Raw genomic sequence first — 14,777 nt, 5'->3', positions numbered from 1 at the left:
TTTTAGGAGAACTTCCTATGTGCCTAAAGAAAAAGGGGTAAATACGAGGATTCATTAGCTATCTCCTATTTTGACCAATCTTACTTCTCCCAGTATGTTATTTGGCCATCTTACCTAGAGGCATAAGTTCTTCTGTTTCAAGGATAAAGGTGAAAGTTGCAATGGATTCTGTAGAGTTGGATAAATGGGTGATATTTAAAAGATCTCCCTGCCTGTTAGAAAATAGGGAAATAAAACGGAGGGGTATATTATTTCTTATAGAGTATTGCATATACTATGGTATCTTAGGGCTTGGAGCTTGGTTCAGTCCTCAAACCTACCTGAGGATGGTCGGCAGGGCTCAGTACGTCCGGTGGCGGGTAGCTCGAACTGGCAACTGCAAGCGCGGCAAAGTGCTGAACAGATGCCTGTTGGTAGCTCTAGTTTATATATGCGTCTTAATTGGTAGAATGTGCTCACCTGAGTGACCTCGAGTTGCTGTTTGGGCAGCGCTATTCTCGCGTAGTTATCCCTGATTACACGGAGTTTTGTATCAGCCTTGCTGATTGGTGGATAGTATTCACGGTGTTTTGTTTGGGGTTTCACAATAGGTTGACCTGTGTTCCTTCGTTCTAAGGTGTCAACATGGAACGTATTTTTGAACGTGGTAATTTTCTACATTGAGGGATTCTATGATTGTGAACTCTGCCTTTAATTTTGGTAATCCGATAAATTAGGACATCTGCCGATTTTAATTTTAATAAAAGCAAATCAAATATTTGGCATGGCCCGCTATTCTCGCGTAGTTATCACTGTTTACGCTGAGTTTTGTATCAGCCATGCTGATTGGTGGATAGTATTAACGGAGTTTTGTTTGGGGTTTCACGATTGGTTCATCTGTGTTCCTTCGTTCTAAAACATAAACATGTTAATAAAAGCAAACCAAATATTTGGCATGGCCCGCTATTCTCGCGTAGTTATCACTGTTTACGCGGAGTTTTGTATCAGCCATGCTGATTGGTGGATAGTATTAACGGAGTTTTGTTTGGGGTTTCACGATTGGTTCATCTGTGTTCCTTCGTTCTAAAACATAAACATGGAATGTATTTTTGAACGTGGTAATTTTCCTACATTGAAGGATTCTATAATTGTGCCTCCTCGTCGAAATCAAGAATCCTTGTCAAGGGACCAACCAGGTCCAGAATCCGATCCTGGCAATTAGACCAGGCACTGTCAACCCCTTTGTTTAGATCCTTGCCAAATTTGGTAAAAAATAATATGTTGGGATCTATGACAGGGTTATCAGCAACTTCATTGGGAAGGAAAGGCCGAGGGCATTCGGATCTTAATTTATTTCTAGAGGATTTATCTAGAGCCAAACGCCAATAAAAGAAAACCACTCTGTTGAATTGGGATGGTGAATTAACACAGTATGGAACATAGATTCACCTAAATGATCTACTAAATCTCTGGACACTGAATGAGAAACACAACCATCATGAGGTGAAAGTTGATACTTTTTCTCCGGAGGAATATTTGAAAAAGGATCATAAGCTTTGTCAAATTAACATTTGTGTCACTGAGGGTGTCATCATCATCATCATTGTTGGTGTCCTGTCCTGTAACTGGTTCATATTAGTGGTAGAGGAAGGGGGCCCGAAAAAAAAACACTTGGTGGGAGGATCATGTTTTAGAGAAACGCCTTTAGAGGACACGTTCTGAGGCGCTGCACGTTTCTTTCCCTTCTTGGAGGATAACTCAGAAGGACTATTAAGTATTTTAGAGATCGAAGGCTCCAGTGTCTTAGAGACATCTAGCATTGAGATGGAAACCGCCTACTGTATTGAATCCTTAATAAAAGATTTAAAATGATCTTTCATGGTCTAAGATTCCTCATCTTCAAATATATTGTCAAAACGTGGAAAAAATCAGCCAAAGGGAGAAAACCCCGGGAAAGGGGGATTATAATGGTTTAAATGCTAATTAAAGCTAATAGAGCCTTTAAGGGGAGGTTTTTGAGAAGACTAGAGGCGTGGCAAGAACCAGGTATGAAAGAGGGAGGATAATTCTCATGGGATAGAGGCAGCCTGAAGCGAGTGTTAGAAGCTGCTTGAGGAAGGCTGCAACAGTGAAAGAAAGAGCCAGCTTGGAGGGTGGGAGCGGGGGCGGGGGCGCTAGGTGGCGCACGACCAAGATGGCCACACACCTGTGAGGCTCCAACCCTGCAGAGCAGGAAAATATCCTTTAACCTCATCCTGCATCGACTATGCATACACCCGACCTCACCGTGAGATACCTAAATCTATGCTGATATCGGAGATACCAATTTTGTATATCTTGTCTGGAGTGCGGCTGTGAACACGATTGCCGTAATTATAAGCGGACTGCTGTGTCTCGGTCTGGAGCTTGAGGCGAGAGTATTCTTGCTGGGAAAGTCGGAGTCCGCAAAGACACGGAAGTCGTAGATTCAGAAAGCCAGTGATCTGCCTCCGATGCCTTTTTCTCCTAGATGACTGACTTTGTGAGGTGGGTGCCTGCACCAGGGCACTAGAGGTCATTGGCGCTGGGACGGACTGATTGGGGCCGCTTGCGGAGTCACTGGAATTGGTGCCACGTCTTGGGGGCATGTAGCACTACAGAGTCAGCGGCTGTCAGCACGGCTTGACCGCAGGAGGAGGCGGAGTGCCGGCGACCGGGTGAGCCCAGAGTCTTTCAACGAGGCGCATATACTTACTCCCTGTACATACCTGGCCTCTGTGGACTTTTTTCCGTGCCGATGCTGTTTACTTGCCACAGACATCATGTGGAGCGGCCGCCATTTTGTCCTGCAGCATAGACGCCGTCTGGAGCTGGGGCACAGAACCCTTGGGGCTGATAGAGGCTGATTATTTCCTGACAGAATGCTACTCAGTTGTTTTGCACGCACATTAATTATTGCCGGAGCTACGCACAGGTTCTGTACCTCGCCCTACACTCACTGCAGACACCGTTACCGGCGGCCATTTTGAGGTGGGTGGACGAAGGGATTTATCAGTGGCGCTCGGCCTGAGCGGAGACAGGAAGTTATTATTCCTTTGATGTAGCAGAGGGACTTGACGCTTATGCCTTGATACTCTGCTATCCCCCCTGAGCCATCCGGCAGCATTCTGGGCCCCCCCGGAGAGCCTTAGACGCCTGATAACCCCCTCTTATCATTACAACTGCCCAGGTGTGTGCCCTCACCCACATATATCATAGGCACTGCGCTCACACATGCGAAGCAGCCCGAGGTAGCGAATAGCCAGCTACTGTCTATATTGAAGCTGTGAGATTCACCTCTGGGCACGGAACTGCCAGCACTGATTGCCCAAGTCTGCACGCGGAAGTTACCACTACTGGATATCCCTGATCACTGGGCTGCGCTTGGGCTTTGAAGGAGCCTCTGGAGATTCTGCTTTACGCCTCTTGCCAGCCTGCGATATGGGGAGCACCAACACCAAGCAGACTAAAATCCCATTTGAGACGCGCAAGACACCTAGATCGAACTCTTTGGAACATGTGGACTCTGAGGCCACAGACGCGCCTGAAGAGAATTGGAAGGCTCTTCTGCTGGGCATGAAGCAAAGCCTTACATCCATAGATGCTAAAATGGACATGATGAACATGTGGATGGAAGCTATGGTCAACAAATTGGATCAACATGAACTGCACCTTAAGGAGGCTGAGACCAGAGTTTCAGATCTCAAAGATGAAGCCACTACAAGCAGGGGGCAGATATTGCAGATAGATCAGCTGCTCAAAATTATCGCTGATAAAAATGAGGACTTGGAGGCTCGCTCCAGAAGAAATAATGTCCGCATTCTTGACCTGGTGGAATCAACCAATGTGAGTCGTATGGAGGACTTCATCGAAAAGCTGGTTGTGGACCTATTTGGCAGAGAATCCATCTCGGAGCACCTCACGGTGGAGAGGGCGCACAGATCCCTGGCGGCCCGCCCACCCCCGGGGACGCCACCGAGACTGGTGATAGCCCGCTTTTTAAACTATCGTGATAGAGATGCGATCCTGCGTATGGCACGCGAAAGGAAGCAGGTTCAATACAAGAACACTACACTGGCGTTCTTTCCAGACTTCATGCAATCAGTACAAGTTGCCAGATGTAAATTCTCTGCAAATACTTGGGTATTTAGATAGGCATCACATCACAGTTGCTATGTTGCAAGAAACACACCTGAGCCCTGGTACTGTGCACCTATTTGCCTCAAGATGGGCTTCGCACCGCTGCTTTGCATCTTACTCTAGTTATTCCCCGGGAGTTGCTATATTGTTCAAAAGGGGGTGCCATTCGTGCCCAGTGGGAAAGAGACGGATGTGGGTGGTAGGTTCGCCTGATCTGGGGAAGACTTCACTCTTATGACTTGACATTTGAAAATTATTACGGTCCCAACACCGACGACCCTCAGGTTCTTCTCCAGTTATGGAGTAAAATCCAGGAGATAGGCACTACCTAAGTCGTATGGGGAGGGGACTTCAATACGACGATACAACCACAAATGGATAGGTCCCGAGCTTCCCCGGCACACTATACAATCATGCAGCAGATGCTGCAGGATATCGTAGCGGATAATCGCTTACTGGACTCTTGTTACAGGAGGTAACACACTACTCTGCAGACCACTCATCTTGGGCTAGGCTAGACTACATATTCATATCTGTAGGAATGGCGCACTGGCTGAGTGATGTAACTCATCAAGCCCGCAAGTATTCAGACCATTCCCCGGTTATTGCGGACATCCATGCCCCCTTACAATGCTCCCCGTACAGTAGTTGGCGCCTCAACCCCTTACACCTGCAGGACACAGTGTTTGAGGCAGAACTTGAACAAGATATTCATGACTTTTTTTAGACCAATGTCAAATCTGTTCCCAGCATCACCACAGTATGGGAGGCATTCAAAGTTATGGCTCAAGGCTGGTGCATATCTAAAGGTGGGGGTATCCTTAAAATGCTGCGTAGTGACCTCTCCAGATTGGAAGTGGAGCTTAAAAAATTTGAAAATGACATCTGTACCAGTACAGATGGGCACGCACTTAGAGCTACCATGCGCAGCAAGCTGACAGAATATGGTGAGGTTGCTGACAGGGATTGCAAATTCGGTGGGTAACCAAAGATGGTGAGGATATATGTTGAGGGCGACAGGCTGGAGAAGGCCCTAGCAGCTGCGACCAGGCCCCCTAAATTCTCTAACTATATAACAGAGATACAGGATGCGCAGGAATCTTCCTGATCAGCTGAACACGTACAGAGACTTCTATAGTAGTCTGTACTCTTCCCAAAGAGGCACCCTGATTAACTTGTCTGACTATTTTGAGGATACAGCACTAGCCTGGTTGGGGGATACCCAGCAGAAATTTCTGAACTTGGATTTGAAGCTAGATAAAATTACAGATGCTATCATGCAGCTGAAGTCTGGACGGGCCCCGGGGTCTGATGGGCTACCTATAGAGTTTTACAAAACTTATGCTTCAATCCTAGCTCCCATTCTGAAAGAGGTGTTTTTTGTGGCGTTGGACGAGGGCCGCTCACCTGGAACTATGCGCGAAGCCCTAACAACCTCATTATTAAAGCCTGGGAAGTCCCCTCTTTATTGTGATTCGTCCCAGCCCCTATCTCTATTAAACTGTGATACTAAAATACTTGCTAAAGTCCTGGGGACCAGACGTAATCTGCTGATGCAGCGCCTAGTACTCCCGGACCAGGTGGGGCTCATCCCTAGCTGAGCCACGTCGTTTAATCTTAGACCCCTTGCTGCAGTTTTGCAAGATATTGACCCTAACTGCTCTGCGTGGCAGTATTCCTCAACGCTACCAAAGCTCTTGATTCCCTAGAGTGGGACTGCCTGCTGGGTACTTTAGGACACATGGAGATGCCCGCTGCCTTCCTCCAATGGGTACAACTGCTTTATAGCCAGACGGTTGCGTCAGTGCTTCTAAATGGTGCCAAGTCCACCCACATTTCTGTATCCAGAGGTACGCGGTAGGGTTGCCCTTTATCCCTTATTTTATTTGTCCTTGCCCTTGAACCCCTAGCTGCGAAGCTCCGACAATACCATAACAATAAAGCACTGATTTACCCTTCTATACAGCTGCTTATTTCTCTATACGCAGATGATATGACATTGTATATTAAAAAAACCCAAGACAATCTCAACCCCATATTACGGGAGATAACTAAATTTGGCGCTATCTCCGGAGTACAAATAAATTGGTCAAAATCTGCGGTTTTCCCCCTAACAAATAACACCCCATCACACCAGCTGGACTACCCTCTAATATGTGAAACTGACTAACTACAATACCTTGGCATACATGTCACTAGAGACAGAGACGCGTTAATGAGAATCAATTATGGCACAGCTATAGATAAGATAACTGACTCTGTCACTAAGTGGCTGCAACTTCCCCTCTCCATTTCGGGAAGGATCTCATTAATCAAGATGGTACTGTTGCCGAAGCTTTTTACCTTTTCATTAATATTCCAAACCACCCAGGAGGTTTTTTTTTAGTACACTTAGATCTCAACTTACGAGGCTCATATGGGGTGGGAAGCAGGCACAACTTAATCTAAGCACACTGATGCTGCCATATCACCAGGGGGGTATGATGTCCCAAATTTTTTTTTATTTTATTATTATTATGCACAGGTCCATTTTGCAACATACTGGTTCCACTCGCTACATGGCTCCGACACCCCCATCAAGCTACCTTTTCACAGCAGTAAGGGAGCGCGAACAGGACCCGTCCACTGTTGACTGTACCAGACTGGCATGGCATCGGATAGCTCGCAAACTAGAGAACACTGTGTTATACTCTCCCAAAATGTCCCTGTCACGAAATCTCTTGTTACAGGTAACGTGTGAGGAGATCTGCCGAAAGATGCTAGATGGCCTCAAGTATTACACCTGGGGGGACCTTTATATAGAGGGGCAGTTCCGCTCCAAGGAACAGTTCTTTGGAACATGTACGCCAACGATCATGGACACATTTATGCATACTCGTCTCCGACAAAGTATGAAGGCTGTTACCCCTGGCTTTCCTGAAGAGCCAAACACACCAGCACCTTTACATGCGTTCCTTCAGGCAGAGCCCCCCCAACATGCCATGTCCCTCTTATATAAGCATACACAGAACGCACCATTATCTCACCCTGTTTGGGACAGACATGAATGGGATAAGGATTTAGATGCCCCATTGACTGATGACCAATGGGAACTTAGCTGTACACAGACAGAGGCCATTACTAGCAATAGTAGGCTACGCCTTATTCATTTTAAGTTTTTGCACCGGCTGTACCACACTCCGGCTAAACTTTTCGGATCCTGACTCAGAGATAATGATAAATGTGTGAGATGTGGACGGGAGAGGGCGGAATTCCTGCACCCAGTGGCAGAATTTTGGACGCAGACTTTCGGCGGGATCTCGGACATGATAGGAGTCCAGATGACGCCATGCCCACTATTAGCCCTCTTGGGACTGATTCAAGACATCAATACAATACATAAAAAGTTCTTAGCAATGGGGTTGCTATTAGCGAAACGGCAAGTGGCATGTCGCTGGGGGAGAGGCCGTGCTCCCAAGTTTAAAGACTGGATTCACACAATGGCCACTTGGCAAGAACACATGCAGAACTATGCACATCTACTACCCAGCAAGTCACGCCCGAAAAACATTTGGGGCCCACTAACCTCCTATGTGATTGTGCAAGAGGCGAGGTGCAAGGAAGAAAAGGGTATGACTGCTTTGGAGACAGGATGTGCCGCTGGGTCCGAAACCCAGTCCCCAACCTCACAGGAGGAATCACCTGGGATATAACTCTGTTCAATGATAATGCTGGGGGAATTAGGCCTTGGTTTAAATGCGTTAAGGCCTCCTCGCTGGGCTCACTGGAGCTGAAAGTGGGGGTCTAAGTTTGGAATTAGATTAGAACTGAGGGGCATATTATCAAGGACAGGCGATACATTATCGCCGCTTTTATCGGCAGGAAACTGCCGATAAAGCGGCGATAATGGCCTTGATAATATGCTCTATGAATTCCAATCGAAGCCCATGTTAGATGTGAACAGCACCTTTTCATATTTCCTCGGAAGTTGACTGCTCAGCTTTTTGACTCTGGAGCAGCTGGAAATCACCACAGTACCACAGACCATTCATCACACACACATAACATTAATTCTCAGTGTGGAACAAGTTAACCCCTCGCATTTTGGTCTCAGTCTATGCCTCTTGTGACACTCCCAACCCCCATGGCTGCACACGTTTGACCTAGGGTGACCAACTGGCATAGGTGCAAATTCAGGACGGTGAGTGTAAAAATTCAGGACAAAGGGTCAAAATTCAGGACACAAATTCAGGACAGGAGGTCAAAATTCAGGACAAAACTTCAGGACAATTGGATAAGTTTTACAGAAGCCCAGCCATATCTAGACATATTCAGCCATTTGCAAACCTATCCATCATGTATCCTTCCATCTTTCATTTCGCTCATCCATCCCTTCATCCATCCTTTCACTCATCCATCCATTATCCATCCATCCGTCCTTTCACCCTATCCATCTGTACACTCAGCCATTCACTCTTCTACCCATCCATCCATTCACTCATCCATCCAGCGATTTACCCTTTCACCTTTCCAGCCATCCTTTCACCTACTCATCCATCCACCCAGTCACTGATCCTTCCACCCATCCACCCTTTCAGTCATCCATCATCCTCCCTTTCTCTCTCCATCGACTCTGTCACTTAGCAATCCTTCCTTTCATCCATCCATCCACCCACCCTTCCTTCCATCCATCCATCCACCCACCCATCCATCCATCTACTTATCCGCTCATGAATCCATCCATTGACCCTATCACTCATTCATCCTTTCTCTCATCCATTTATCCTTTCACTCCTTCCCTGGTCTATTCATCATTTTGTCCATCTACCTTCCCTTTCACTCACTCATCCATCCTTACATCCACTTTCACTCATCCGTCCATCCATTCGCCCTTGCACTTATCAATTCATCAATCCATCCATCATTTCACTCATCCATGCACCCACTCACTCATCATCCACCTTTTCACTCATCCATCCTTTCACTCATCCATCCAACCTTTTACCCATCCAGCTACCCTTCCACCCATACATCCAGCTATTTCCGTTTTCTCTCTTCCATCCTTCCACTCACTCATCAATCCATCCATCCCCTCCCATTATCCATCTATTCAATCTTTCATTCATCCATTCCCCCTTTCACTAATTCATCCAGCCATCCCTTCACTTACTCACTCGCCCACCTTTTCATATTAATTTTGAGCTGAGCCTTTTTGAGAAGAGGCCCATCAAGAACTTCACCCTCGCTGCAGGAGACATTCCAGGACTGGGACAGAAGCCACCCAGGGCAGAGACAGGATCCACTGCAGGAGGGGACAGGAGCCATCACAGGCGGGGGGGGGGGGGCAGGAGCCACCACATGGGGGGACAAGAGCCATCACTGGAGGGGGAACAGGATCCACCAGGGTGGACACAGGGGTGGGTATGCAGTATTCTAGTATCATCCTGGTCTCTTCCAGGGTGGGGGAGGGCTCCTTACCCCCTCCTGGATAAGACAACGAGAAGACAGGCTCTGTTTCCAAAATGTTAGTTTTGCCCCCCCCCCCCACACACACACACACTGATGTACTGTACTGAAAGGAGATACTCCAAGAGAACTGATTTAACTGATTGTCCTCCATACTTTGTTAATCAGTGTGAGTGTGATTGTGCAATTTCTCTATTTTATTACAATATAAACTGCATGTTTGAAGAATTGAGGTTTGTTTACAATTTAGTGACAGTAATTAAGCTCTGTGAAGTGAACCACGTGCTGCCTCGGTGTAATCAGGGCCGGTTCTAGGATATTTGGAACCCTGGGCAGAAAGGGAATGTCTCACACCAATTGAAAATACAAGACGCATTCAGTGCTGTTTGCATCTGAATAGATGCCCCTGCTCCGAAGCTGCCACCCCTCCCTCTGTCACCTTCAAGCACCTCTTAACAGCTCATCAAGGGGTGAAGGTGTAAGCGTTGCCATCCCGCGGTGCCTCACCAATGCTGATGGGTATCTGAGCTTTTGTACTGCCTCGGAGTCTGTTAAACCCGACCTCCGCAGCATCGCAGTCAAGAAAGGAGGTGGGGGCCAGCTGTGTCGGTTGTGCGACCAGTTAAAATTACGGACAAATGGCGTCCGTTAAACAATCCTTCACGGACAACGAACAGACGGCCGAAATTACGGACTGTCCGTGAAATTTACGGACGGTTGGTCACCCTAGTTTGACCATGAGCCGGGCAGGTACGCCTTGCCGAAAAATAGACAGTTTGCAAGGCCGGTCCCTCAGATCCACGTAGGGTACTACAGTCTGAGACAGCCAGAACAAGGCCGGCTTTAGCGCTGGTGGCGCCCAGTGCGACAATTCTTTTTAGAGCGCCGACACCCTATGGCCACCTCCTCGGATTCTCTTACTACCACCAGGCAAAAGTGCCTCTCGACTCTCAAATCATACCTTATTTCTAAATACAGCGCCCCTACTGAGATCAGCGCCCCCCTCCACAGATCAGCACCCAGTGCGGCCGCACCAGTCGCACTGCCCTAAAGGCGGTCCTGAGCCAGATGAGGCAAGTTTCTGTTGATCAATTCATGAGCGTCAGCCACGCGCGCCGAAAAAAAGCACGTGCTCTGCTTCAGCAATAATGATTTAGGTGTTCATTTGTGCGGCCTCCAAGCCGAGTTTTCTTGCTCGAATAGACACCACAATTAATACACAGGGAAATCCCAAACCCCAGATCCTCCTCATGAGGCTGACCAGGACGATTTTTCTGACCATGCGTGGCGCCACTCTGACACAACGTCACGTGCTTCAGATTCTTGATACCAACTGCGACCGATCGCTCAACTTGGTTAATTATGTAGCACTGGCTGGTCTGGATAATTTATTATGATTTCAAACTCCCATAGCATGTGCCTGAATTAATTGCGTATTAGTACACACACGCTGAATGGTGCACTTATTTTCAGCGCACTTCTTACAGTTCCTCGCAGCACACAGTAAGGTGGCCCCAGGGCTCTATAATGCATGACTCATGCATTTCAATGTGGCGATGTGGTCCCAGCACTAAAATACCTTAGTATAACTCCTGATGCATGCTACTTGGAAGGGCTGACCATTTTAGGTGTATTTTTGAGTCAATGTCTGTGAGAAGGAAAGTATCTCTAGTAGCGGGCGGTGACCCTCAACACTGGAGAGGCATTGAGGGGACCAAGAGCCAAACCCAGTGGGGACCAAAAAGATTTTTTTTAAAGAGAAAAATGTACTTACTGTGTACCACTCTCCTCTGTGTTTTTCTTCTTTCTCAGCTATACGGCACCTCGTGGGGCGTCAGGCAACACCCTTCTGCAAATTCCGAAGCTGCTCTGATGCTGCAGATGAGCAACATGAGAGCAGTGCCAGGATTGGCTGAAGCTGGCTGCCTCAACGCCCCAGGAGGCCTGTGTCTGCTGTTCACCCAGCTGTCTGAGACAGCCTGGTGGAGAGGTTTACACTGCGCATGTAAACAGGTGGAGTGAGCACCTCTCCCTTACTGCCAGTCAGCAGCAGCCCCGCCCCCAAACACTGCTTGGAATGGGAGCAGTGAGAAATGAAACGGTAATTAACTTTATTACCATTTTATTTTTCACATGTGCTGCACTCGCCGCAAGGGGGCGACACTCTTCTGCCTTAATGGGGGGACCGCCGCCGCTGAGTAACTCGTGAAATAAGGACTGGAGGAGGAAGACGGGCGAGGAGGTAACGGCACCTGCGAGGGTGTGAAAAAAAGTGTGAATATGTGTAATCAATTACAAGTGAGATTCTTCAAAACAGCAGTGGGGTTTTGATAAGATGTATATATTTTAATGCACAATGATCAAAGTTTATAAAAACAGCAGTAATTGGTGAATGAAACTGGTAAAGTGAGACTTAATTTCCATAGCTTCTTTTAATAAAATCTGCACACCTTTACAGGTTATCCAGGGCCAATGGGCAGACCTGGACTTAATGCTCTGCCAGGGTTCAAAGGAGAAGCCGGAGAGTCGGGTGTTCTGGGAGAGACTGGCGCTAAAGGAGTAAATGGAGATTTTGGAGCAGTTGGTGTGCCTGGCATCCCTGGACCCCAGGGAGCAAAAGGTACGTCAGTCAAAGCATCGTTTTGTTGGGTTATGGTTAGCAATATTTGTTTTGTTTAATCGATGTCTATAAATGCATATGTATTCAATTGCAACTCAGCTTCAAACAACTTTAGGGTAGGGGGGAGAATGCACTTCAAAAATCCTGCCTCCACTGGCTGATTGCCTGTAACTGCCTGTACTGGCCCCAATACCTGCATTAACCTTTTCTGACCGTCTCATATGCTCTAACCTGAGGGTTCGAATGACAAACATTTTTCCTCATTTTTCCTCATTTAAGGTAAGCTTATGCCTAAAACAGATGTAATGTATGCATGCCTAAAGTAAGTTTGATTAATAAACGTTAGCAGCGGCCCAAGTACACAAAGTATTACTAACGGTGTCTTGTGCAAGGCTTAGGTGTGACTTAGGCCATATGTCTCAACATCCCGTTTTGCGATTTCTAAATAGCGATTTTTAAGGATTCGCTATTTAGAAATCGCAAAAAGGTATGTATGTAGAAATTCGCTTCTTTTTCGCGATTCCTTAAAATTCCTTAATTGCGATTAGCAAATTGCTAATCGCAATTAAGGAATAATTTCCAGGAGGGCCATAGAAATGGAGGGGAAATTTGTGATTCGCAATTTGCTAATCGCAAATTGAAAATATGTTCAAGGGTGCAGGGGTGTCCAAAGGACACCCTGTTGCACCCCTGAAATCTGCATGGGTGCACATGTGGCGCACATACATGCCCTCAGGGGATTTATGTATGTCACATGGCACTTTGAAAAATGAAAAAATATGCATTTTGAAAGGAATTCGCAACTTACCACCAACTAGAAGTTGGTGGTAATTTGCGATTCCTTAAGGCCAATTTGCTATTTTTTTTGGCTTCTTACATTGCATTTAAGGAATCGCAAAATTTGTGATTCCTTAAATGCAATCGCAAGATAAGGAACCGCAAATTTTGCGATTCCTTATTTTTCAAGCACATTCCCTTGATGCATACCATTGGTCCAAATTGCATTCGCAAATGCCGAAATTCTGCGAATTTCGGCGTTTGCGAAGTCAATTTGGCTTGATACATATGGCCCTTACTCATGAAAATCTAGGAGTAAGACAAAAGTCTTACAACTGGAAACCATTCACAGAAAATTTTTTGTGAATCAGGCCTGGATATCCAGGTGTAACTGACACCTAAGGCATGAGTAAGACACAACTACCCACAGAAAGGCTTTGTGAGTCGGGCCCAATAAATTGTAATTTATGTGTGTATTTGCATTTGATGTATGTGTGTGTGTGTAATGTGCGCTTCACATGTATGCGTTACTGACAATTAAAATGCTGAGTAGGTTTAAATTATACCAAATACTGACTTTTTTAAAAGAGGGCTTCAAATCCCACTTCTTCTGTTTCTAAACATTACATGTAAAAAGCATTATTGTCATCCAGTCTAATGTCACCCAGTTGTCTGGCCTGAACATCCACTCCTCACACATGGGAGCAGATTTACTCCTACATGATAGTAACCAATACTGGTGTAAGATTATATGTAAATAGATAGATTTAAGAGCACCATTTGACACTTTTTGTGAAAATAAAATATGAATTTGCACTCACAAATCATGCCATTTGCGCTTGTAAATTTAACTTACGTACTTAAAAGAACATTGTGACTGGGATTCTCTGTTTACATATTCAGCAGCACAGCTATTAATGCTGATAAATTCTCCCTAGAGAATTGAACGCACACTGGAAGGCTTGACTGAGGTTCTGAATTGTGCAATAGGGAATAATGGATTTGCCACAGTTCTTTTAAACTGTTACTGCTTCGCATATGCTGGTGCGCTGGGCCATACAATGTAAACTCTTATTCAAGTCACAAAGATTTTTACCCATTGGTCGTATGAACCTTTGATAGCTGACATGAAGCATTGAAAGGGAGAAAACATAAGAAAAATAAAGCTACCTACCTTGCGCTCGCTGCATCACTGAGTTGGAAATGCAGCGAGCGCAAGGTAAATAGCTTTATTTATCTATTTACTTACTTTACTCCTTGCCGTCGTATGTCCGACTCCATGACCCCCCCACCCTGCCCCATCCCCGCCCCACATCATTCCCTCTGCGAGCCGCCACTGGTTTCTCAAGATGAGTTTCATCAAGTATAAGTAGCTCTTCTTACGAAAAAAGTTGGAGACCTCTGTCCTTTAGGGACTTCCCGGACCTGACAATGAAACAACCCAAGGGGGGCTGTATTCTAGAATATCGACACCAACAATATCACAATTCAAGAACATTGAGGACAGAATATGGAGGGGCAAAATATCAAAAGATACTTGTACACAGATAAGTATAGATTTACTGGGCCAAATTCACAGAACTAACTTAAGACAAAATCCTAAACTTACTACCATTTTGGTATTCACAGAAGGCACTTAATCATTTCGGTATTCACAGAAGTTAGGAGTCCTAACTTTTGGACTCCTAAATGCCTTCTGTGAATAACAAAAGTCTTAAAATTAGGATTTTTCTCAATTTAGCAGTAGTCAAGTTAGGACTCCTAACTTTAGAACTCCTAAATGCCTTATGTGAATACC

At 46.0% G+C, this 14,777-nt stretch overlaps 1 protein-coding gene across 1 annotated transcript in view; it reads left to right on the top strand.

Annotated features, from left to right (window-relative positions):
- Nucleotides 1–14,777, top strand: part of COL4A2 (collagen type IV alpha 2 chain) — a 656,575-nt gene that overhangs the window by 600,793 nt on the left and 41,005 nt on the right. Inside the window, exon 42 of the mRNA XM_086934754.1 lies at nucleotides 12,041–12,202. Coding sequence (XP_086790880.1) covers nucleotides 12,041–12,202 — 162 coding nt within the window. The remainder of the gene's footprint in view (nucleotides 1–12,040; nucleotides 12,203–14,777) is intronic.

Source organism: Lissotriton vulgaris, chromosome 8 (assembly GCF_964263255.1).
Source record: "Lissotriton vulgaris chromosome 8, aLisVul1.2, whole genome shotgun sequence".
Classification (NCBI taxonomy): Eukaryota; Metazoa; Chordata; class Amphibia; order Caudata; family Salamandridae; genus Lissotriton; species Lissotriton vulgaris.
The sequence above is the reverse complement of the archived record's forward strand: the minus strand, read 5'-3'. Positions and strand labels throughout refer to the sequence as shown.